The 26,986-nt window shown below is 37.2% G+C and overlaps 1 protein-coding gene across 2 annotated transcripts in view; it reads right to left on the bottom strand.

The window, feature by feature from the left end:
* Positions 1-5,607: 5,607 nt before the first annotated feature.
* Positions 5,608-26,986, bottom strand: part of LOC149806239 (ubiquitin conjugation factor E4 A-like) — a 79,165-nt gene continuing 57,786 nt past the window's right edge. For both annotated transcript variants that reach the window (XM_089951185.1, XM_089951186.1), the window contains 4 exons: positions 25,113-25,364; positions 18,410-18,661; positions 17,105-17,262; positions 5,608-11,306 (listed from right to left, as the gene is read on the bottom strand). In XM_089951185.1, the coding sequence (XP_089807311.1) occupies positions 11,186-11,306; positions 17,105-17,262; positions 18,410-18,661; positions 25,113-25,364 (783 nt within the window). In that variant the 3' untranslated portion in view covers positions 5,608-11,185. The remainder of the gene's footprint in view (positions 11,307-17,104; positions 17,263-18,409; positions 18,662-25,112; positions 25,365-26,986) is intronic.

Raw genomic sequence — 26,986 nt, 5'->3', positions numbered from 1 at the left:
AGTAGAATTTATGTGGATACCATCCCATATTAACATACCAGGTAACGATATGGCAGATATAACAGCTAAACAAAAACTAAACGAAACCACTCACATCAACCTAGATTATAGCATATGCGAACTCAATAGCATATCTAAAACCCTCATTGATCATAAATGGCAGGAATTATGGAACACAAGCACTCAAGGCAGGAAACTAAAAACTATCATTAAAGAAGTATGTAGCAATAGGAAACCACCCAAAACAAAAGGAAGTGAACAAAAATTCATAAATAGAATACTCACGGGCAAAACCAAGCTGGCTAACAGCTTCGGACAGTACATATGACCACAACCACATAACCCTAACTGCTACCACTGCAGGGTTCCAGAAGACATACAGCATATTTTTAACAACTGCCATACACTTGAAAAAGAAAGGGCTAAGTTTAAAGTTAAACAGCATAATATTGGATCCCCTGCAACATACCCAGAATTCTTGATGAACACAAACCCCAATATTAATCTAACATTCAAAAATATCACAAGTTTTATACAGAATCCAATCTAATCAAAACAATCTAAGAAAGTAAATCAAAGACCAGTTAAAAATATTACAAATCACTGTTTGGGAATTATGACGGCCGGCTCGGTCTCGTGGGTTCACAGACTGACAGCCGTTCATAGCCCGAATAATAAAAACCAGTTAAGGACGAATATTACAAAATCACTGTTTGGGAATTATGACGGCCTGCTAGGTCTCGTAGGTTCATAAACTGACACAGCCGTTCATAGCCCGAATAATAAAAACCAATTAAGGCCACAAAAAATTAAAATAGGAAAATAGGAATTAATTAAAACAGGACTCCATAATAACATACAAACAACCATAAAACAAGTTTTCATTCCAAACCAGTTAAGATAAGGAATCAAAATAAATAAGGAATTCATGAAGAAAAAAAAAGAAAAAGAAAAAAAAAAAACATACTCCTAACCGTCTCCTTGTCTCTAAAACAACATCTGGCTGAACTTTTAAATCAAGCTTCCGCAGCTATTTGTACTAACATACTCAGCCAAATCCAGGCAATGTTGGCAGACGACCCTGAAGAATTTGAAACTTCCACGCTGGCAGCGGCCCTGTAAGTATCATCATCCAGCGGCGATGAAGCTGATGAACCTGCACCACCTAAACGGAGTGGAAAAAAGGAAGGCTCTGTCTACCGGAATATGGGACTGGGAAAGGCAATTGATGATATCAAAAAAACGGGCCACTTCGTCAATGCCACAAGACCAGGTGTCCTAATGTGACGTCATCGCTGCCGACCAATCGTAGCGGGAGTCACATACTGCTTGGTTTGACACCTGGGGCATTTCAATCCAACTAAGAAACACGAGTGTGTGGTGTGACTATTCCCACTCATGTTTATTAGCCTTTCAGTCAGGTTGTTAAGGACTAGTTAGTCCTACACCTGAGTGGCTAAATTAAAAAGTACTCTTTGAGTACATAAAAGCCTGGGGGATGAGGCTCATTTTCCTTCCCCCAGGAGTAATTAAAAATCACGCAGTGCGTGAATAAACAAGTGGTACATGTTCAAAAGAACGAAAACCACTATAATCCAACTAACTAAGATCTGTGTCTTAGGGGGATGTTTTCCTTCACGTCCGCGCTTTTAGCATAAATTGAAAACTAATCGTCAGTTGGGCTACCCATCGTCGACCTGTTAACAGCAAGACAATGAATACAAGGATTGTAAAACTTCTAGAACTCCAGATGCACCTGGAATATGCCAGGCGTATAGTGAATGAGCTGGCTGCAGAGGCCATAGTAGAAGATGGAAGAATAAAGAAGGAAGAGGAGGAGAGAAGACAGAGGGAAGAGAAGGAAAAGAAAATAGGAGAGAGGATGACTTACAAGATACCAAAGACAGAGGATTGGGGTGATGAAGCTAATCATCCTCCCTCTGTGCTCCCAGTCAAAAGAGTGAAAGGAGACCGGAGTCGGAGATGTGTTTGCGGCGCCAGGCCGGGGAGGTGCAACCATTAACCAGGTGCCCTGGAGTTCAAAAAACAAACAGCCCTTTTCAGGACTACCCCAATCTCTAGAAAAGAAATAGTAATAGATTTGCCAATGTGTGTATGTAGAGTAGTGTGAATATAAACACTCACTCTTTTTCCTAGTGTGAGTGTATGTGTTTGTGTTTGTAAGCGCTCGAATAAGTTTGTGTGGATGGTAGATTTTGGATTTAATTTTGCTGCTTAGCGTATGTGAATAGTATAGTGTGGGTTTTGTAAGCGCTCACGTACGTTTGTGTGGATAGTAGATTATGGATTTGTTTATTGTTGCTTCGCGTATGTGGATAGTAGATAATATGACATGAGAAAAGTAGGGGATGTTTTCCTTCACGTCCGCGCGTTGTTTGGTCATGATCTAGGTAATATAAGTTTTGGGTTTTAGGAGGATGTTTTCCTTCACGTCCGCGCTTTTCGTATAAGAACCCACAGTATTCGTCGTTCAAACCATTCTACAAACAATAAAAAAGAAGATGGCTTCGAACCACCTTGATAAAATGAAAAAAATTGCAAGACGTCCTGGACAATTTGGGTATGGTGGAGCAAATGTTAGTTAACCTAAACGAGGATCACTATTCTTATAGTCCCCATCGAGCGAAGATGGAGATCAACAATTTAAGAAAACTAAAGGAAATTATAAGTGATCTGTTGAAAGAAATAAAGGAGGAGAAGGAGGAGAAGGAGGATGAAGAGGAAAGGATAAGGATGAGAGCATGGAACGAAAAAATTGAAAAGGAAGAAGAAAATGAGAAGAAGAAAGAAGAGGAGAAGCAGAAAGAAGAGGAAAAGAAGAAAAAGGAGGAAGAAAAGAAAGAAAAGAATAGAAAAAGTGTAGGACAGAAAATAAGAAGCTGGTGGAGAAATAGAAGAAGAAGAAGAAGAAGAAGAAGAAGAAGAAGAAGAAAACCAAAGGCCCTTTTCAGGGCCACTCCTATATCTCGAAAAGATCTTGACTTTCATTGCCTATCCCTTTTTAAAAAAATGTCTGTTGTCTAATGTCTGTGTGTGTGTGTGTGTTGTATCCCTCTTTTCTGTTTCATTTCCATAGACCCATAAGGTCGGGACCTTATTAAAATAGGGTCCCGACCCTGTTCCATTTCCCCTTGTCCCTTGATAGGCCCACACTATATTCCCATGTTCAATTCCCCTTGTCCCTAGACTGGCCCAAAATAGATTCCCATGTTAATTCCCATTGTCCCCAAAGGGCCGGGCTAGTTTTCCCCATGTTAAATTTACATAGTCCCCAAAGGGCCGGGACCCTGTTTTTAATGGTAAGTCCCATTGTCCCTAATCCGCCCCTATACACTACTGCCGTATCTTTTATTTAGCCTATAGGCTCTGCTTATATTGGCTCTCTTATTCAGCAACTCTTCCGTTATTTCGGCATTTCTTTTTTGGTTGTGTCTTCTATGTAGTTTGAAGACATTTTTTTAGGTGGACTATTTTGAGGAAATATTCAGGCCTTTAATTTGTTTATTTCCTGAATTGATGTCCTTGTTCCTATCGAAATTCCTGTCTAAATTTGTGCTGCCTGGGTTGCATGAGCTGGTATTGAGAGATTTGTGTCTTGACACAGCTACTTTAATGGGACTAATATGATCTAGCTCCATGAACTTGGCAATTTCTTGGAGTGTGCTGCATCTCACTATGACATAATGAATTTTGGTCTAATTATTTGAAATTCGCCTCCATGCGCATTAGATAGATTTGTAGCAATGTTCTTGGTACTTAGGTTGAATACTTGAGTGTCGTCACTGCTGAAGAATATGGTATGCTCTTTACTATGGTATTTGGTATTGTGAGATTGAATAGGTTGAATAACTGAGTGTCGTCACTGTGACTGTGGTATATGGTATTGTGAGATTTTGGATTTCTTGATTCCTCTATTGGGGTGGGGTGGGGTGGGGTGGGGATAGGGTTGTTTCTGTTGGAGGTATCAGTAGCTCTCCTTTCCGTGGTTTGTTGGTACCGTAATTTCATACCCATTTCTTTTTTCTGCTTGTTTGCCTTAGATTTTTCCCTTTGGTTGAACTTGGCGTTTGTGAAGTTGTTTCTTCCTGGATATCTCGTTTTGGTTGATTAGGCTTTGAATTGATCATCTATTGGAGTTTTTCCTTTTCCTTTGTACACAGCTGGTTCATCTGTGACTAGTGGTACAGACTTACTTATTCTTCTTTGATCTGCCTAGAGAAGGAAAGAGTTTTTCTACATCTAGGTTATCTGTATCTGTAATTTGCTGATCTTTGGAGGGTCCAGGTATTTGACTGTTGTGAATCCTTTATTGTTTAGGTATCTTTGATTTGAATTAGGTGAGTTGTTCTTCGGTGCAATTTCTGTCTGGGGATGCTGCTCATGAGAAAACTTTAGACATAATGTTCCTAACAACTTCTGAGTGGGGTGCTGCTGAGAGGGAGACTACAAAGTTTGGCGTTACAATCTCACTTCCATGAATGGTTTGATTATTGTTAATCTTTACTATTTCAGCGTATGTTTGATTAAGTAAAGTGGGAGTCTGGGTTGCCATGAGGAGGGTTGTTTGACTTGGGTTCTTTATCTCATCTGTTGGTACTTGTGGTTCTTTGAGATCAGTGTTGTTGCCCACTTTGTGTTGAAAAAAGATCTTAATTGGATACCCGTTTCGAGTTCCTGTTCATGATATACCTTACTACAGTTTAGTCTACTAATACTATGAACTATTTGCTAATTTATTCCCTTAAAAATTGATTTAATTAGAGAGTTTATCAGATGAGTTAATGGTAACTGAGTTACACTGAATAATTTAATGTTGGGTTTTTAGTTCAGTAGCAATAGTAAAGAGAATAAGTGAAAGAGCATGAAAAGTAGAGATATAATTTTCAGCAGCACAGATTACAATACCCGAAGGGTTAATAAATTCAGTTTCCCTATCTTACACTAAATTTTGACTCCATCTCCAAAAGTTCCTAATTGTTATGGTGGCAATTGTAATTGGACTGACTGCTAGGTGGGCTGCTGGACAGGCTGGAATCCGACAGATGGGTGGGCTGCTGGACAGGCTGGAATCCAACAGATGGGTGGGCTGCTGGACAGGCTGGAATCCGACAGATGGGTGGGCTGCTGGACAGGCTGGAATCCGACAGATGGGTGGGCTGCTGGACAGGCTGGAATCCGACAGATGGGTGGGCTGCTGGACAGGCTGGAATCCGACAGATGGGTGGGCTGCTAGGCCTCCTCTGCAGGTCAAACTGCTTGGCTTCAGCTTTCCCTTACGCTGTGTGTGATTGTTGATGGCTGGGTTGTCCCTGAGCTAATGCTTCATCCAAAACTACAACTTTATGCTTGTGTGTGGACATGTAAACTTCTTAAGTGTCATGTCCCATGTCGAATGATGATGATGAATGATGGAAAGACTGGCAAATGTACAGCTTTATATGTGATAAGCACAAGTGTAAAGGAAAATATCTCTCCAAGTCGGTACATGGACGTGAAGGAAAACATTACAATGATTGACAGAAAGGTAAAATAGCATGACAGTATAACATTTTTTAAAATAATTTATAAATCAATTAATGAAATACCTAATTTTTGTGTGTTTATTATATTCTTGATGCCTTCTGTTTTCAAAACGGTAGGGGGGATGAAACAAACAAGATGGTGTGAGAATACCATAATAGTCTTGAATACATTGATGTACCAACAGTCTTTGCGTATGACAATGATATAATCCAGAATGTCTTTGAATGCATTCACAATAATCCCAAAATAGTGTTTCAATATTAAAAAGTCAATAAATACTTTGTAATTCTAGAGAATAAATAAATAAATCATCTCACATTATATAAGAACACAAAAGTAAATGATTCTACACAGCGAACTTAAAACAGGAATAAGTTTGTTTATCGCATTATTAAATACTAATTTCACTTAACCTAAGACACAATAAAATGACAAGGTTGGGTCAAATGTTCGATTCTAGAACATTTTAAGTCTGTAAATAAGACCAAACCTTGAACTCAAACATCACTAAGCATTTATCTGTAATGTACAAACATGAAAAATTCAGTTACACACAAAACTCTATCCACAATCATGGACAAAGGTCGAAGAAAAATTTATACAATAAAAATTTCATTGATAAATTAGTCAAAATAAGATACTATAATAAGTAAAATTAATATGTCTACTGAATGGCATAATATATACATAAACCAATACAGTATTTTTCTACATGTGAGAGTGCATGTGCAATTATATTATCCTTTCTCTTGATGTGCCTAATGTTAATGTTGTATTTCTGCAACATCAAACTTTACCTTAGCATTCTCTGATTTTGTTTTTTATTTTATTAATGAAAGTAAGTGGGTTGTGAAATTCAATAAATAGAGAAGATGCCAAATCATCATATACTTCAAAGTGTTCAAAGGCATTATCAAAGCCAAATATTCCTTGATAATGGAATAATTTCTCTTGTGCTTGTTATTTTTTTCATGGAAAAATAACGCTGGATGCTCCACACCATTGTCTTCTTGAATCAATAGTCCACCAACCCGTACATCACTTGCATTATAGACATATTAAATAATTACATTTGGAGCTGAGAACTTTCAAATATAACCCTTAATCTATCTCATGATTCCTAACACTTACCAGACTAATGAAACTTGCATTTCTTGCTCAAATTTGTTAAAAGCTCTGCAATTATGGAGAAAATAAAAAAAATTATGACAATATCCAGCCATACCCAAAAATTGCATAAGCTGCTTTTTATTGATAGGTACTGAGAATTCAAAGATAACCTTGATCTTAACATATACAGGTTTAACTTGACTGTCCCAAAATACCTCTTAAAAATGTAACACCAGCACGGCAAAACTCACTTTGGCCTAACTTAATTGTGAGATCTGCATCACCGAGTCGATGAAAGAATTTCAGAATGGTTTCCAGAAATGACCTAGAAATGTAACACAAGCACAGCAAAACTCACAATTGGATTAATTGTCAAATTTGGATCAGTGAGTCAGTCAACCAATTCCCAATTGTCTTCAAGTGATCTTTCCATGTATCATTGAAGACGATGATGTCATTAATGTAAGTGTAAAATTTATGTAGACCATATGTTATCATATTCATTAAACGCTGGAATGTTGATGCACAGAGTTTCATGCTAATCTGCAACAATTTATATTGCCAAAGTCCATCTGGAGTTACAAATGCCTACATTTGCTTTAATCTTTCCATGAGTGGAATTTGCTAGAATCCTTTCAAAAGGTCAAACTTGGTGACTTATTTTGCATTTCAAACTTTTCAATGCAGTGTTCTATTCTTGGCATTTGAAATGAATCCATTTTTGTAAAACTGTTAGCTATTGCTAGTCAGCACATGTACAGAAAGTATTATCTGTTTTATGCACAAGAATACATGATTAATTCCAGTTACTTTTACTTGGCTCTATTAAAACCTTTTCCATAAATGCATAATTTTTTTTCTTTCTTTTTTTTCAAACATTCCTGCCTGAGAAGATTCATCCTGCATGGATGCTATTGCATAGGTGTAGAATCAACAATTTCAAAGTCATGGTAGATTTTATTTGTTCATGTTGGAACATCTGGAAACAAGTGCTCATATTCAAATAATAGCTGTTCAAGTTTGCTTTTTTTTCTTGTGTCTGTAAATGTTAAAGTTTCTGGTCCAGATTATTCAATATTTCTGTATAATGAAGATTGGTTAAAACAATGCCAATACAGTCGGATGGCATTGCATCGTTTACACCCTCATTGTGTAGGACAGGTACAACTAAATTTAGCGAATGATTAACGGGGCTATTTCTACCAAACTTCAATAATTTTAAAATATTTATATGACAAAGTTGTTTCTGTTTCCTCCTCCCACGAGTAATAATAATATAATTTAAGCCATTTACTTTTTCAGTTGCATAAGGACCATACAATTTAGCCTAAAGAGGATTTTTAGGTACAGGTAAGAGAGCTAGAACTCAATCACCAAGCTGAAAAGTCCCTCATTCTTGACCGAGTACTGTTACTTCAGACAACTTATATTTGAAATCAGAGACAAAATCAAGATCAATCTGAGAATCTTAATTTGGAAGATGTTTCCTTTTTAATAACATCCAAGAACTAGTCCAAAAGGACTAAACCCCGCTGATTCTTGACCTGATTCCCTAACAGCAAATGAACACCCTCATCCCAATCATTTAATGCAGCAAATCAATATGAACGAATCATGTTCTTCAAAAGATTTAAACTGTTTGATGCCTAGTTCATGCTTAATTTGTTGGGAAATTCCAGACCTAAAATTTGTACCTTGATCAGACTGGACAGATTTGAGAAGGGCAACAAGCGTAAAGCAAAAAAAACATTACGAAAGCTTTAACTATTGTTCTAATTCAAATATTTCTCAAAGGACTCGGTTCTGGAAATGTTGTGGATGCACACATTATGGCCAAGAAGTACTGGTTGCCTGATTGGGTCTTAGCTACGAGACCGATATGTATTGGTTGCCTGATTGGGTCTTAGCTACGGGACCGATACGTATTGGTTGCCTGATTGGGTCGTAGCTATGAGACAGACACGTATTGGTTGCCTGATTGGATCTTAGCTATGAGACCGACACGTATTCTGATGAATGGTTCATTAAATGCAGGAATAGACTTCAGATAAACCATAGATATCTTCTTCTGAACGAGGTTTCCTACCATTTTACAAATGATCTACAGTATTTACCAACATCACTTTTAACTTTTGTTCAATAAAAATGATTTGAGATCTTGTGACAAGGTTGGCTGAATGGGTCCATTGTTAAATAAGCACACAGTGCATGCAACATCTGTCTAACCACATATTTGATGGCAAGGCCAAAGGTAGAGTGGATTTGCCCATTTGCCCACAAGCAAAGAGTACATGTACTTTTAGACCACATATTTGATGGCATGACCAAAGGTTGGGTGCATGGGTCTATTGTGAAAATCAGTGCATGAACACGAGTCTGTACAACACTATGTAGCTTGAGACACTTAAGCTCCAAACTTTTACTTCAACATCTTGATGTTCAGCATTACTGTCAAGGCCCATAACTTTATAACATCACAGAGAAACTGAAAAGTGACGTGTGGTATAAAGACATTATGATTCCTCATTTACAAAGTTAAATAAACTGGTTGGTTGATCTTTACTCCAACAACCATTTTGTATTTGTATGCCCCACAAAGATTCTAAAGTCTCAGAGGGCAAATAAACATGACCCTTTTGCCTTGCTATTCAGTGAATGTGATAAAAAAATCGATCAAAGAACATAACCATGAAGTAACATTCTGTAATATCAGGGACATTAATGCCAATGCTGCATGTCAAAACCATAACATCACAGATCAGCATAATTATAATGACATTTGTTGGTTGCATGTAGTGTTACCCTTGTTTGTATCTCTGTCCATCTGTCACATTTTATCCAGTTTTGCATTTCAGGCACTGGAGGGGCATCCTTGTTCCATAGACACATTTCAAGTTTTATTACTGTTTGTACGGCTGTGACTGTATGCGAGTGTGTACTTGTGGGTGTACAAATGGTGATGGCATACAAAAATGCTATGTCTACCAGAGAGTTTTGTTTGGAATCATATTAAATGCGTCAAAGAAAACACGTATTATATTTTCTTTTATTCATATTTGAATTTCCAGCCATTTCTACATGACTGGGTACCTTATTCTCCATATAATGTAGTTTAGTTGGGTCTTGCACACTGACCCCTATTGGGACCACAAAACCCACTTTTTGAGTCTCAAAAAAAACCACCACACCAGTGTCTGGAAGGCTGGCAAGTATGACTTTTAGCTTAATGTTTTGTAAGCTCTATAAACATGTGTTAATATACAGTGCTTAATGTTGTCACTGTTGGCTCTTTAGGTCAATAACACCAAAACTGAACTCCCACCATATCTAGGTACTAAACAGTATATGAAGATGAGATTTATATTACATGATCTGATAATTTATATTTAATACCCAAACAAGAGACCCAAGCAGACCTGATATTGCTCCCCTTACTTCCATTTCAATAAGCAGGCTTATGTAGTGCTATAAGACCATGTCATTTGCAAGCTATCTCCCAAACTTTATATGATGTTGATTTTACCCATTTTCCAAGAGTTAGATAAAAATTCTTTCTAAGATAAAGGTGTAATTAATATGCACGGTTTCTTTCTCATAATCAAAGTCATCCATGATCTTGACGATATAAGCAAATTTTCCAAGTTGATCTAAACTGGATCAGAAATATTACCTGCAGAGTGGTAACAAGACCAGCCAATCAGACACAAGATTACATAATTCATAGGCTTGAATCTTGCTCATTATTAAATCTATCCAAGATGATGACACATGCCATTACTTCAAGTCTGATCTAAACTGAATGAGATACAAGGCCTTCATGGTGACAACAGGCTCAGCCAATCAGACACAAGATTACATAATTCATAGGCTTGAATCTTGCTAATTACTAAAGCCATCCAAGATGGTGAGAAAAGCTCATATTTCAAGTCTGATCTAAACTGAATGAGAAATAAAGCCATCATGGTGGTAACAAAATTCAGCCAATCAGACAAAAGACCTGCTCATTAGTATGTGCCCATCTCACTCATTTATACAATTTTTAGAGATCTTAATTATATAATCAGATATTCCAAGATTGATAAAAACTGGATCAAAAGTATGGCCTCCTGAGTGGTAACAAGTAATTGTGATGGACACATCACAGACAACACACAGTATACAATGGATACAGATACAGACCATAAGCACACTTGGTCTTATGGCCAGGTGAGCAAATAAAACCCTGTTTGCATAGAATGCCTTAACTAAATCACAGCCATTGATCAAAAGTAGAGCAGTAATTCACTGCCTATATTTTTGTAATATATTTATATCAAGGAATAACATAAATCTTAACAGGCCAAAAATATTTGTTCTCTGAGAGTAAGGAGTATGGTGACTTCATGTTCAGTGAAGTGAAACTCATGTTTCTTCTGGAAAAGCTGGAAACAAACCTCACACTTTGGAAGTCAAAAATAAAGCATACTGTATATCTTTTTTAAATGTCCTAAAAATGCATCACATTTGAGACTAAGTTTCTTTAGGCTGGAAGTCATTTTTGTCTCTTTGCCCTTTGCTCTGCTATCCATGCATCTATTTTCTCCTTGAGTTCTGTGTGAGGGATGACCATATCCAGGGTCAAAGGTTGTCTGTTGAAGGGGTCAAACTGGTCACTAAAAGATACAACAAACAGCCATGTATAAAATGGAAACAAAAATGTATTCATTTCAGTGAATTTAGAATTTTAAGGTTTGGCAATAACTGTATTTATCATTAAAATTAACAAGATGTCAGACAGAATAACTGTATTTATCATTAAATGACATGATGTCAGGCAGAATAATTATATTTATCATTAAATGACATGATGTCAGGCAGTTAAGTATTTTATTTATAAAGGTTTTCAACTGAAAAACATTGCATCACTTCTCCCATACTACTTTGAAAGATACGAGAATGACAATTCTTCACTTTCTACATATCAGAAATTAATGAAATGATATATTACAGATGAAATATACTTTGTATTTGCATTGTTTATTTTTAAAGGAACAACTTTATTCTAATAACATTGTAGGTATACTTAAGGACAAATTGGCTTATTGCAATCAATTCTTCTGTCAAATGCATGTAATAATCACTCATGCTGTTTTCTATCAGTATAGTAAGTTAACATTGTACCGTATTTGCCAGCCTATAAGGCGAAACTTTTTGACCAGAAAATCTAAGCTTCGTCTTATACTCCGAATAGATTTTTATATGGATTATGTCATCCAAATCGCTTTAGCATATTTTTTGTATGGAAAATAATTCTCCAAGAGTACGAAAAATAATGTGCAAAAAATATTTCATTTCAGGGAAGAGATCATGTATGAACAAATATAGGTTCCCACATTTAGTATTTTAAACAATTACATGATCATAAGTATTCAAAATTAACATAGATCAGATGTAATTGTGCTAAAGCAGCATGCACCAGTAATGTATGTTGTTTGTAATATATGTTGTTTAAATTTAACTACATATATGTATGTTAGAATTTACAAGTTAAAAGATGAATAACCATGACAAAGACATATTCCATCACAATTTTCTTCTTGCACTTAATGATCAAATAATCCATATGCCCCATTGAGAGAGAGACAGACAGACAGATGTCTTCATGATTGCAAATATGTATTCCCTTACCTGATGACTGATTTTACTTGTGTACAAGCGCAGTACCATATTCCATTATCAATTAATACCACTAGTTAAGCAATTCCTTCTAATATTTGTTTTCACTTCCATTATTAAAAGAATCACATAGTTTTGTAGTGGTATTTACATGCTATTTAAATATGCTATGGCTATATTCAGTCATGCCAAAATTACACCTGTTTGAGGTCAAGATTAGTGAGGCTACCAACAGGGAAATGAGGCAACTCATTGGTATTATGAATACTGTACCATATAGTTAAAGGAAATGCTAGGTGGTTACTATTGTAAATTTCAGAGCCAGTGACATTTTTCAACTTGCTGACAGAACCGACACCAATTTAAACTACATCTAGCATGAGCAAAGGTCAAAAAACAATTAATTGCCACCTAAGTACAGGAAGAGTACATGCACTTTAAACAAAATCTTAATTGTTGGGAATGGAGAGGTCATTATACTTGCAAAGAAAATCAGACATCATGCAAAATAGTCATTCTTGGGATTTAACCTAATGGAGACTATTTGGATATAGCTATTGTGAATATATAAACCCTATAGGAGTATGGTATGTATTTTCATAGTTTACATTTACTGTTTCATTTATTAATGGTTTCTCTCTTTGACAAAAGCTTCAGCAACACAGAGGGAATAAGTAAAATAAAAAAAAGAACAAAAAAAATCAACAAAGAGCTGAACTCTCTCTCTCTCTCTCTCTCATGTAACGGACCATATTTTATTTTAATCATGAGGTGCAAAAACAAAATGCAATGGAATACATATGCATTTTTCTCTCTGTATCTCTCTTCCCCCTCCTCCGAAAATGCATTTTAGTATTAATGATGCAATTTTCCTATTGCTCGTAACCTGAAATAGCATACAGTGCTATATTCATTCATTTTAATATTCAAGGAACCAGAAGTTATTATAATTTAACTCCACACAGCATCGCGAGTTTTATCCTATCTGTAACTCAATACATTTTCAGGTCAATATCTTTATATGTAGATAAAAGTACATAATACATTTGAAATACTTCTTGTGAAACAAATTAGGTACTTTAAATTTCATTTAAAGATCATGACTGGAAAGGCTACTGAGTTACAGGTAGGATCAAAATCGCAATGCTGTGTGGAATGAAGTGAAAAAACACAATCAGAGGTGTTGATCTGGTCTCATAATATACTCAGCATCAACTTATATAAGGATGAAGGATGGAAAGTTTGCCAAATTTGCTGATTTGACTTATACTCTGCGTCAACTAATAGGTTGGCATATACGGTATGTATAGTCAAGGACAAACTGGCTTGTTGCAATCAATTCTTCAGTCAAATGCATGCAATACTGATGCATACTGCTTACTATCAGTGTAGCTAAGTTAATACTGAATGTATACTTAAAGGCAAATTGGCTTGTTGCAATCAGTGTAGCTAAGTTAATACTGAATGTATACTTAATGACAAATTGGCTTGATGCAATCAGTGTAGCTAACTTAATACTGAATGTATACATAAGGGCAAATTGGCCTGTTGCAATCAGTGTAGCTAAGTTAATACTAAATGTATACTTAAGGGCAAATTGGCTTGTTGCAATCAGTGTAATTAAGTTAATACTGAATGTATACTTAAGGGTAAATTGGCTTACTGCAATCAGTGTAGCTAAGTTAATACTGAATGTATACTTAATGACAAATTGGCTTGTTGCAATCAGTGTAGCTAAGTTAATACTGAATGTATACTTAAGGGCAAATTGGCTTGTTGCAATCAGTGTAACTAAGTTAATACTGAATGTATACTTTAGGGCAAATTGGCTTGTTGCAATCAGTGTAGCTAAGTTAATACTGAATGTATACTTAATGACAAATTGGCTTGTTGCAATCAGTGTAGCTAAGTTAATACTGAATGTATACTTAATGGCAAATTGGCTTGTTGCAATCAGTGTAACTAAGTTAATACTGAATGTATACTTTAGGGCAAATTGGCTTGTTGCAATCAGTGTAACTAAGTTAATACTGAATGCATACATAAGGGCAAATTGGCTTGTTGCAATCAGTTTAACTAAGTTAATACTGAATGTACACTTAATGACAAATTGGCTTGTTGCAATCAGTGTAGCTAAGTTAATACTGAATGTATTCATAAGGGCAAATTTGTTTGATGCAATCAGTGTAACTAAGTTAATACTGAATGTATACTTAAGGGCAAATTGGCTTGTTGCAATCAGTGTAGCTAACTTAATACTGAATGTATACTTAAGGGCAAATTGGCTTACTGCAATAAGCATTTGATCATGATGTTAAGGCCATGACAACCTGGAATGAAAAACTCAAGAAGGTTTTAACTGGGACTAGATTTTAGTGCACACCATTTGACAGACATCAAGTCGCACTTATGATTTCAAATAAGCCTCTGTGCTGATGGATATTTTGGTGTTCTATTTAACTTGAATATCCCTCACTGTCAGCTGGGTGTATACTATTTACACTGTAATATGAATAGCCAAGTCAACTGGATAAGTGTTACTTATACTGTAACTTAAATACCACTCAAAGTTCCCTTGGTGTATGTTATTTAGAATTTGATTACTGGCATTGCTACTGAAGGATTTTTATGTGGCGTATACCTTGTCATCTATTAGTATGCATCAGTATTTTTTATAAAGGCAGTGTTAAATAAAGAAAAAAGTAACATTAGCATTTTGTTGTTGTTGTTATAGGGTTTAACGCCATTTTTCAGCACAAGATAGGCTATACATGGTGGCCAGTATTAGTGGTGGAGGAAGAACCAGGAAAACCCCGGAAAGAACTACCGACCCAAGAGAAGTAACCAGCAAGCTTTCTCGACTCGAACAGCATTTTTTTACAAAAGCTGGGATAAATAAAGTAAAAAGTGACATTAGCATCCAATGCCTGTTTATGTAGGAGACTTTTAACAATTTTCTTTTTAAAAAACCTACAATGAATATCTAGCCATTAACATTAAACAAAGAAATAAGTTGATTTTACCATATTTGCTAAATATTCTTCATGTAAAACATTTGATAAAATAATGTACATTTATAGAATTAATCAAAGCGACTGCTTTTAACAATTAAATGTGGCTGTATGTCACATGAGTAAATAGTGTATCTTTACCTATGACCATTGAGTAGGAATGAAGGAATCACCAATTAGTGTTCCCATAGGATGGGACTAATATCTCTCTCAAGGACATGTTCAGTTACTATAACCTTGTCTATTACCTATGCATAAATTAAGTGAATGACAAAATAATGTATTAGTTTGACGAGGAACAAGCTTGGCATAAAGGTCAGGGTCAAGACTGGATTTAGATGTCAATGGTTTCAGTTAAGACTAGAATCTGGGTATGTGCTCAAGGCCTGTGTATTAGATGTAGGGTTAGGGTTAGGACTGAGGGTGTGTGCTCAAAGCCTGTGTTTTAGAGCTAGTGTTAGAGTTAGGATCAGGGTATGTGCTCAAGACCTGTGTGTTAGAGCTAGGGTTAAGGTTAGGATCAGGGTATATGCTCAAGGCCAGTGTGTTATAGTTATGGTTAGGGTTAAGATAGGGGTACGTGCTCAAGGTCTGTGTGTCAGAGCTAGGGTCAGAGTTTGGATCTGGGTATGTGCTCAAGGCCTGTGTATTAGATGTAGGGTTGGGGTTAGGATTGGGGTGTGTGCTAAAAGCCTGTGTTTTAGAGCTAGTGTTAGAGTTAGGATCAGGGTATGTGCTCAAGACCTGTGTGTTAGAGCTAGGGTTAAGGTTAGGATCAGGGTATGTGCTCAAGGCCCGTGTGTTATAGTCATGGTTAGGGTTAAGATAGGGGTACGTGCTCAAGGTCTGTGTGTCAGAGCTAGGGTCAGAGTTTGGATCTGGGTATGTGCTCAAGGCCTGTGTGTTACAGTTATGTTTATGGTCAGGATAGGGGTATGTGCTCAAACCCTGTGTGTTATAGTTAAGGTTAGGATAGGGCTATGTGCTCAAGGCTTGTGTATTAGAGTAAGGGTTATGGTTAGCATCTGGGTATATGGTCAAGGCCTGTGTGTTACAGTTATGTTTATGGTCAGGATAGGGGTATGTGCTCAAACCCTGTGTGTTATAGTTAAGGTTAGGATAGGGCTATGTGCTCAAGGCCTGTGTATTAGAGTAAGGGTTATGGTTAGCATCTGGGTATATGGTCAAGGCCTGTGTGTTAGAGTTAGGGTTAGAGTTAGGATAGGGGTATGTGCTCAAAACCTGTGTGTTATAGTTAAGGTTCGGATAGGGCTATGTGCTCAAGGCTTGTGTATTAGAGTAAGCGTTAGGGTTAGGATCTGGGTATATGGTCAAGGCCTATGTGTTAGAGTTAGGGTTAGAGTTATGATCAAGGTATGTGCTCAAGGCCTGAGTAGACAAATGTCTCCCTGAGGATGTATCAGGCTATTGTGGCCTTTCCATGAGTTAGTTGGAAGTGGACAGGATGATAACATCACACACATCAGCATCCCCATGACACAGTTAAGGGTTTCGCTAAAGATCAAGCTTGGAAATAAGGGTCAGGGTTTAAGATCAGGGTCACATGATGATGGACTATTGTCTCACCTGAGCATGTTCTGTGTTAAGATGATGATGGACTATTGTCTCACCTGAGCATGTTCTGTGTTAAGATGATCCGGTCTGTCACCCGTTTATGTTGGTAAGAGAATGGTATGGTAATGCTCATTTTGCCAAGACCAGGTATGCAATTAGGGATAGGGAGATGGACAGTATGAACATTTAAGGTGTATCACGTGTCTCACCTTAGGATATGTCGTGCTATGATGGTCCTGTCCATGACCTTGTGGGAGGTAGGAAGGATGATTGGGTCACGCATCAAGGTCCCCATGACAGGGTCCAGGAATTCCTCAGGTGCATCTGCCAATATCTCATCTTCATATTGCTGCCTCTGCCCCAGTGTCTTCAATATATAAAAGACATACAGACAGTTGATCCACTATGGTGCAAGGAACGTTAATGATAACATACAACATTACCAAGTATACATGATAGCATGGCATACATAGACACATACAACATTACCAAGTATACATGATAGCATGGTATACATAGACACAGACAACATTACCAAGTATACATGATAGCATGGTATACATAGACACATACAACATTACCAAATATACATGATAGCATGGTATACATAGACACATACAACAGAACAATGTACATGATAGCATGGCATACATAGACACATACAACATTACCAAATATACATGATAGCATGGTATACATAGACACATACAACATTACCAAGTATACATGATAGCATGGTATACATAGACACATACAACATTACCAAATATACATGATAGCATGGTATACATAGACACATACAACATTACCAAATATACATGATAGCATGGTATACATAGACACATACAACAGAACAATGTACATGATATCATGGTATACATAGACACAGACAACATTACCAAGTATACATGATATCATGGTATACATAGACACATACAACATTACCAAGTATACATGATAGCATGGCATACATAGACACATACAACATTACCAAATATACATGATAGCATGGTATACATAGACACATACAACAGAACAATGTACATGATAGCATGGCATACATAGACACATACAACATTACCAAATATACATGATAGCATGGTATACATAGACACATACAACAGAACAATGTACATGATATCATGGTATACATAGACACAGACAACATTACCAAGTATACATGACAGCATGGTATACACAGACACATACAACAGAACAATGTACATGATATCATGGTATACACAGACAATACACAACAGAACAATGTACATCTCTTTTCAAGGACCTGTCCACTATCATCTATTTCCCATCAAAGTTTTTCAAACCCCAAGCCTTAGTAATACCCCAAAAATGTATAATTGTATGTGAAGCATACAAAAGAATCCATGACACACTGGGACATATGCTACAATATTAAACACAATAATATCAAACAAATGTATGAATACAAACATTTGAAGGAATAATTTTTTTAAAATCCTATTTAAACAACACAGTTCTATGTAGGTTCTCACCTGTATTTTTTTATCAAGTTCTTCCACCTCAGTGATCATCTGTGGTGGCCTGCCAATCCGCTGTAGCACATGAATAGCTTTGGAAAACAAGTCTTTTGAGTAAGAACGTCCATCTGCTGACACAGCACAACAAAACTCCTCACTTTGTCCCAGATTCAGATAAATCTGACATATATCACAAACAATCTGTTGTGGTTTGAATTCATATTCATTTTTGTCCTTCACATTAAAGTTTCTCTGTTTGGGTCCAACCTGGAAAAATAAGTGTACATAAATATATTTAAAATCAGCCTTTTTGTCCTCAAGGATTGATCACATAATTCAATTTAAATATCCAGTTTCGGAACTGAATTCATTTTGTTGGATACTTCTGTGAAGAAGATGAAATTCATGAACATGGCTTCAAATTTTAACATCTTTTAAAACTTTTGTGGATAAAAAGCTGAAAGCAATTTAATTATTGAAAATACAGTTAGTATGTAACTATTTCACAATTCTGAAGCAAAAACATGTGCTCTCCCCAACCCTTTATTTGTATGTCATTTTGTGACACTGGTACGTGACAAAAAGAAAGGAAAATTATAGCAAGTAAAATAAATAAAATTACATTTTGTTAAAAGAGTGACATAGAAGGTTTTTGATTGAAAATACAGCCCAGTGGGATCAAATCTTCTGCCACACTGAATAATATGAGGAGCTGCAAGAACTCTCTCATCCAAGTCTTGTTGGATATGGACTCAATGAGTTCAACAATCCATACTAAGAGAACAAGAAGGAGTTGTATCAGATTTTGATTGGTGATAAACTCCCATACCAAACTGGCAAAACCAACGGGATCGACAAAGGTCTGACTTTTTCCAGCTCATGAGAAAATCAGGATAATACAAAAAGGATAGGAGATCATTTCTGTCTTTGAGAAGAATATAGCTTAATAAATGTTTCTGGGATGCAAGTACATCACCAATGCTGTGGATGAAGATGACCAGAACTGGATGATGACACAATCCATGATTTTGGTAAAAACTTGAGCCGAAGTTTAGACCATATGGAAGAACTCCAAACTAATAAAAGTGGTCACAGCAAGCAAGCGATGAAGTCTAAAATAAAATAACTAAGATTCTGCTTTTCTCCACTGTCCATTTGTAGCAACTGTTGTAGAATGAAGCCTTGAATACAATTACTAAGATTCTGCTTTTCGCAAAATCTCCACTGTCCACTGTCGCACAATCTCCAATGTCCACTGTCACACAATCTTCACTGTCCATCTGTAGTAACGTTGTAGAATGTCATCCTTCCCCCAATATGACAGTACATCCATGACAGTACATCCACGACAGTAGATCCATGAGAGTATATCCATGACAGTACATCCATTACAGTACATCCATTAGAAGAGGAGAAAAGAGATGAGGGGGTAGGATAAATGTAATCCGAAAACCCTTTGAAATGATCTGGTTAATCCATTAGTTTTAAGGAAATTGGATGATCCAACAAGATTAGAATTGGGAGTCTAGTGCCTACCAGTAGGCTGTTTGAGGGTGGCATACCCTGTAGGTCAACAACAAGAGTTGGTTTCTTGCCCCCTCACCTCCCCCTCAGTAAGGTTGCCTCCCAAACTAGTTTGGTGTTGCCTCCTGGCATTAGGTTGGAATCTGAAGCAACCCTCTGACCTAAAAGATTCCTTTTCCTTCACTCACTTATCATACCTTTCCAGTGGCAGGGTCAGATTAGTGTTACAAGACTTGGGTTACTCACTAGTTGGATGAGCAATTCCTGGGCTGTCTGCCTTTAAAACTTCCTTAATTTTGCCCCTAAAGAGTAGTGGCAAGCCAAACAGCATCATCTGTGATGCAAAGGCATGATGTTGCTTCAGCAATGTGGTATGCAAACATAGGTCACAGGTCGAGATTCAGTGGCAGCATGCACTTTCACCACAGAATCATATGCTGTCCTGTTATTGACCAGAACAATTTGGGCAGTTGATGCCCAGGCACCCTAACTGGCCAATTTTTCAGCAAGATGGAAAATTGCCAGTGAGGCCAAGTCTAACAAAGATGTGTTGACAACATTTCAAACCAGCTTTGATGTGGTGTGAAACACATTCTTCTAAAAAAGTGGGCACACATGTGGACCACCATTCAATTTTTATCAGCGCTGTGTACAGTATGAAATGTGTTGGAGTGTACTGTACCAGCATGATGATAACCTCAATGGTACTTGGCATTTGGAAAGGAAAACCTTTGCCTTCCCCATATCACAGATTCTTCCAGACAGTCATTAACCACTATGACCTTTGCTGAATAGGGAAGCAAATGGAAAGACGGAATCTCTTCCTCATTGTGTGTGGCAGCAGGGGGCTAAAGCTGACAACATCCAGTATATCTCTGTGACAGCAGCCTCGATGCTAAACTCAGTTTGCTCCATTGTCAGATCTGAGTAAGGCTGTTGTTCAGGAGTATCTTCACACTCACTGTGTGTGTGTGTGTGTGTAGTATCCTGTTCAGGAGTATCTTCACACTCACTGTGTGTGTGTAGTATCCTGTTCAGGAGTATCTTCACACTCACTGTGTGTAGATAGTATCCTGTTCAGGAGTATCTTCACACTCACTGTGTGTAGGTAGTATCCTGTTCAGGTTATGCCTGTATATCTGGATAAACCATTTCCAGTGGCACAGATGACACAATGTCATCATCTCTGTATGTCATGATAATTTCACTGTGGGCAAACCTAAGGTACAGAAGCATGGTCAGCACAGCTGCTGGCAATGTCAAAGGCAGTCCAGAGAGTGCCAGTACTGTCCATGCTTTCTGCATGGCTGGACTGATGGATCTATCACTAAAAAAAACATCATGGTATGTAGGTATAGCTGTAAGCCTGCTGAGACAGATGGATCTATCACTATGATCTCTGTAGTTGTAAACAGATGAAGCCATAGGCATGGCTGGCTGACTGAATCTATAGGTAAAGTCCCCTGGCTTGACTGACTGGATCACCATTATGGCTGATGGTTATTAGGTAGCAAAGGGTGGATCCAATGGATACCAATTTTTTTCTAGTAAAATATGTTTCAAAAATCTTACCCAATCATAATTCCTTATTAGAACTACTACTAACTACCAAATCCAGCCCTTCCAGATACTACTTTAGCTAAAGGGAGCTAAAAGTTCCCTTCAACCAATAGGGTGGTCAGACAGAATGATCTCCCCTTTGGTATATGGATTGGTGACAAAATGACTGAACCTCTCAGTTACTACTGAAGCGGAAGGCACACACTATTGATGTAACTGCCAGGGAGGCTGGGAGGGTGTATGTGTACTATGACTGGGTAAGTATTCACGAAGAAACATATTTTGTTAGGAAAAATTGGTTTCCTATTTAAATACGTTACCCAACCATGATACCTTAGAAGAATAGGCAAGAAGTAGAGGTAGATACATCCTGTTACCAAGGAGATACCATCTCTAGTCCCCCTAAGGTATGTGAGACAGCTTCTAGGTAACACTACTGGAGGGGACTTCATCTGTTGGGGTACTGCTTCAAATACGGACACCACCTCACCCACAAATCCAGCTGAAGTCGTGAAGCCGCGTCTTAAGAAGCTGTTGATCAACCTGGAAGGGGAGCCTCTTTTGCTTAGGATATTGGTCCAACCAGACTGAATTGGGCCGTTTGGCCTTTTGCTTTTGTCAAGCTGGACAGCATGCAATTAGAAGGCCAAATATACTTGGACTTTAATTACCTAGTACAGTTTCATAAACAGCTTTTCCAATTTTATAGAGCTGAATGACTTCTCAACTTGACAAAAAAATTCACATTGACTGTGGTGATGGAAATCATCTTTCTTTCCTTGAGACATTCTCAAATCCACATATAATACCTGCTGCTCTTCCTGCTATTTTCCCCAAGAATCTGAATATTCTTTTTATTCTTCTGTACTATTAAAAATTTCTAAGATATTTATTGTCCCTTTCATCCTGAAAATCTATCGCTTGTTGGACATCTGTCTTAGAAAATAAGTAACAGCTTGATCATGCAGACTTTTCACATCCCAAAATACATGCAGTTTAAAAAGTCCTGTATAGTTAGTCTGGTTCCCTGATCAATTCCATTAACTCTAATAAGGAACTCGAATCTGAATCAAACACAGACAAACCAGTAACAGAATTTTATAGCAAACAATTGTATTTCCATAATTTGTGCTTTTATTCCACAAGTCCGTATATTACAGGTCATTTCCATGACTTATGGCAAAATCTTATGTGTTGGTAGGTCTGCAAAGTAAGAGAATGTGACAAATTCACAAAAACATTAAAGGAATAATGTATACCACCTCTGAGTGTGATTTAGATTTTAACACTGCTTTAACAGTTTTAGTAATATTGCTATGATGTCTGCAGTGTGGCAGTTTATAGTGATGCCTATCACTGAGGCATCATGCCATGAACACATTGCATCATGTCCCACCCAGTCACATTATCCCAACACCAGGTTGACCAGTCATAATGTTGAGCACCAAGTGAGGCAACTGCTAGTACCATTTTTATAAGACTTTGGTTTAACTTGGTTAGGATTCAAACTCATGACCTCCCTCATCTGAGGTGGATGCTCTAAACACTTAGGACTCTGGAACAGTCTAAACCACATGCAGAAGACTGATTTTACCACAATATAAATCCAAATTCCTGAATGGATGGCTAAAATTCACATTGATATAGGCATCAATTTGTGGCAGGTGTCTCATACAATGTTGACATTACGACAGTGCAGCTTAAAGGACACACGGTACTAATTCAACTCCAATAGTAAACATATGGAAACACCATCATATTCAAAATTTAATAACTTAAAATTTCTGGGTGCTGATGATGATGATGAGACCTATAATTATCCATGCACATCTAACCTTGGTGCAAGCTTATGTGTGGAGAACACCATATGAGCCGCGGCATTTTGTTTACATACATGTGCATGAAACACGTTATTGATTCTGCACCAAATGAATCAGGTGCTACTTTCATTATTGAGTAATCCTGAGACAAGCCTGTAAAAAGACTAAAATTGCATCAGTAGAAATTTGTCTATATTTTTTTAAAATTACATATAGGATAAGCTCTCAAAAGATATTTTTAATAAAATTTTAATTTTCATTATTAACCAATTATGGACCACCAAATCCGTAAATACTCTATTATTTCTTCACCCATTTCTAGACTGGTTCACAGTTCTTCCGTATAATCAGTACTGTGTGTCCTATAAGCTGGAAACACCTGGACGCAAAGGGAGGTAACAAGCAAGAGCTATTGCCCTTTGTGTGTATATGTGTGTGTGTGTGTATATAAGAAAAGATGAACTGTTTAAGTATGGCTGGTAGGTTTATATCCCTAATTCTAATGTGATCAATTGTGGAACATATTTCGAAGGAGAAAAGTTTTACACCTCTCTTGAACCAAAGTTTGAGGCTAAGGTGTGTTTAAATAATTGGGAAATAAATGACCAAACAACTGCATGGAATAATGGTCACCTTATATCCGATATCCAACATGTCAAGATATAAAATAGTTATTTGAGCTTATTGATCAGTCATATCTGGCATTTGGGATCTCTGATATTTACCAAATTTCATTTGTCTAATCAAAGGGTTTTTGTACCAAAAAAAGTGCCAAAAATTACAACATCTAAGAAAAAAAAAAATACTGCCTAAATGGCCTTAAAATCTAATCATACCACTGACAAATACAAATATATTTACCAGATTCAGCTCTCTACTTCAACTGAAGCCAAACTGTCAAAAGTGCTCACCTTTACCAATTACTGCCATCTCACTTCTTTCTGTGTGGGTTTGAGTCTTGGGCTCAGCCAATGTGGATATGTGAGAAAGCTTGCCAGTAGCTTCCTGTTGCTCAGTGGTTCTTACCAGGGTTTTCCCAGGGTCTTCTTCCACCAGTATTACTGGCCACCATTTAAGAGCCTTTCATGCACTGAAAAATGGCATTACACCCAAAACAACAACTTCAACTGATCTTTGCTTAATTTTGCCATTAATGATTTTTTTTCAAAAATATGTAAAACACTGAACATTGTTTGAATTATATAAAAATATCTAATTTGGTCATCTATATATTAATACAAAATGTGATTAAAAATTATACCTGTGTTCCACAAGCATATTTTACTTTAAACAAAAGTCCCTGCCAGCTTTTTTCTTTGAAAAGTTCAAAAATGCATTTAAAAAACTAAAATAAAGGTAAGGTCACAAGAACCTGTACAAGTCATGGGACCCATTCAAGGTACTTATCAATTTGGTCTCATTTGGGTCAATAGCTTCTAAGCCAACCTTGCATCCAAGGAGGTGACATACAATAGACAGATGGACAGTAAAAAACCAATATCTCCCTCGTGTGTTTGTAGCGAGATGGAGTGGGGCGAATGATAGGGGGCAAGAGGGGGAAGATACGGGAATTTGCACATTAAAGCAAAATAGCAAAGGTGTCTGGGTGAAGTGACAAAAGAACCCTACTATTTTTAAGTAATATTGTTGCTATAGATAAAATATTTTGATTCCTCAATAAAAGCTTCAAGAAAAAAATTATGTTAACTTTATAAGGATTAAGTTGGACTTCATGATAGACATCATTAGAACTTTCTGAGAAATTTAAATACAAATAACACAATCAGCTCGTTGTTTGAACAATGTCAACATACCAGATGAACCAAAAAGTGGTTGAGCATTCCTGCTATCCGATCCACCATGGAGTTGTGACAGAAGATAGATTTTATTTCCCTTGTTATTAGCTCCAGTGCATGTATGGTGTGGTTGCCCATGATGTTGTGGTAGCGAGCAACCATTCCCATATGACGAAGGCCATTCTCAGCCTCTGCCCTCTGATTCGGGGTCAGCTGGTTCCACTCCCCCCGATCCTTCTGACCTTGTTTTTCCTTGATCTGACTCATGTACTGAAATTGTATAAACAAAGCACTCAGCAAGTATTAATATATCAGAGCATAAGAGATCTGCAAAATTCATGAACAGATGTCAGGCAATCATCTGAAGCACACCGAGCCAATAAAAAATATCTTGCATCAAGCATAAGAAAGCTTGTCATCAGTGGAGGTGGGGTGTCTTTTTTATTCTAATGCTGTGTGTTTTGGCAGATATGAAAATGCCAAGTAACAAACATGTATACAGAGCAATATGTTTGGGGACTTTTGGGAAATTTTAATTTTGCCAAAGTTTTTACTGGCGAACAAAAACCGAACCAATATACCCAAAAAATGTGCATGTAATTATTATGCAACAAATAATTTGACTATTTCCAGATTTACTGGTACATGTCAGTAGTGTCACCAACAAAACTGATGTTAATATGACCAACAATCAATCTCAATAAATCTGAAAACATAGAACAGTTGTCTCTATGTATAAAATCGAGGTGACTTCATTGTATATTGAGAAGTACTGGTCATCAACGTATGTGTAAGTGTGTGATTTGGATGTTTAAAGTAGCTTAAAAAAATTTTCAGTCATATCGCTATGATGTCTGCGGTGTAGCAGTTTATAGTGATGTCTAGCTCTGGGGCATCATGCCGCAGATATGTAGCATGATGTCCCACCCAGTCACATTATCCTGACACCAGACTGACCAGTCTCTTAATGCTGAGCACCAAGCAAGGCAGCTGCGAGTACCATTATTATAAGTCTTTGGTATGACTTAGCTGGGATTCGAACCCATGACCTTCTGCATATGAGGCACTAACCACTTAGGCAACTGGAGCATGTGTGTGTGTGTGTGATTTGGATTTTTAACGTAACTTTAACAATTTTTCAGTCATATCGCTACAATGTCTGCAGTGTGGCAGTTTATAGTGATGTCTAGCACTGGGGCATCATGTCACAGACATGTAGCATGATGTCCCACCCAGTCACATTATCCTGACGCCAGGCCGACCAGTCCTAAAACTAACCTCATAACGCAAAGCACCAAGCGAGGAAGCTGTTAGCACCATTCTGTAAGCCTTTGGTATGACTTGGCCGGGGATCGAACCCATGACCTCCTGCATCCGAGGCGGACGCTCTAACCACTAGGCCACCGGAGCAGTGTATCCTCAATGTACAATTTATATATGAAATGGAAGGCTATGTTCACAGGGTAACTTTATTTACTGTTCCTTTTTTAAAAAACTCTGCCAAGAACTGAACACGAGTTTGGACATTTGTAAAAACAGACAAGAATGCTTTGTAAACTGATGAGAGATGTCATATGGACATGTATGCAACTTTGTACTATCTAGCTGTGTTATATGGATATGTATGCAACTTTGTACTATCTAGTTTTGTTATACGTACATGTATGCAACTTTTTACTATCTAGCTGTGTTATATTGGCATGCATCTCCATACTGTGTTATATGGACATGTATGCAACTTTGTACTATCTAGCTGTGTTATATGGACATGTATGCTACTTTGTACTATCTAGCTGTGTTATGCTGTGTTCAGAATGCTATTGACAACTTTGTACTATCTAGCTGTGTTATATGGACATGTATGCAACTTTGTACTATCTAGCTGTGTTATG

The sequence above is a fragment of the Sinohyriopsis cumingii genome, chromosome 2 (genome assembly GCF_028554795.1).
Source record: "Sinohyriopsis cumingii isolate HCF-2022 chromosome 2, ASM2855479v2, whole genome shotgun sequence".
Lineage (NCBI taxonomy): Eukaryota > Metazoa > Mollusca > Bivalvia > Unionida > Unionidae > Sinohyriopsis > Sinohyriopsis cumingii.
This window is presented reverse-complemented; position numbering and strand designations above follow the sequence as displayed.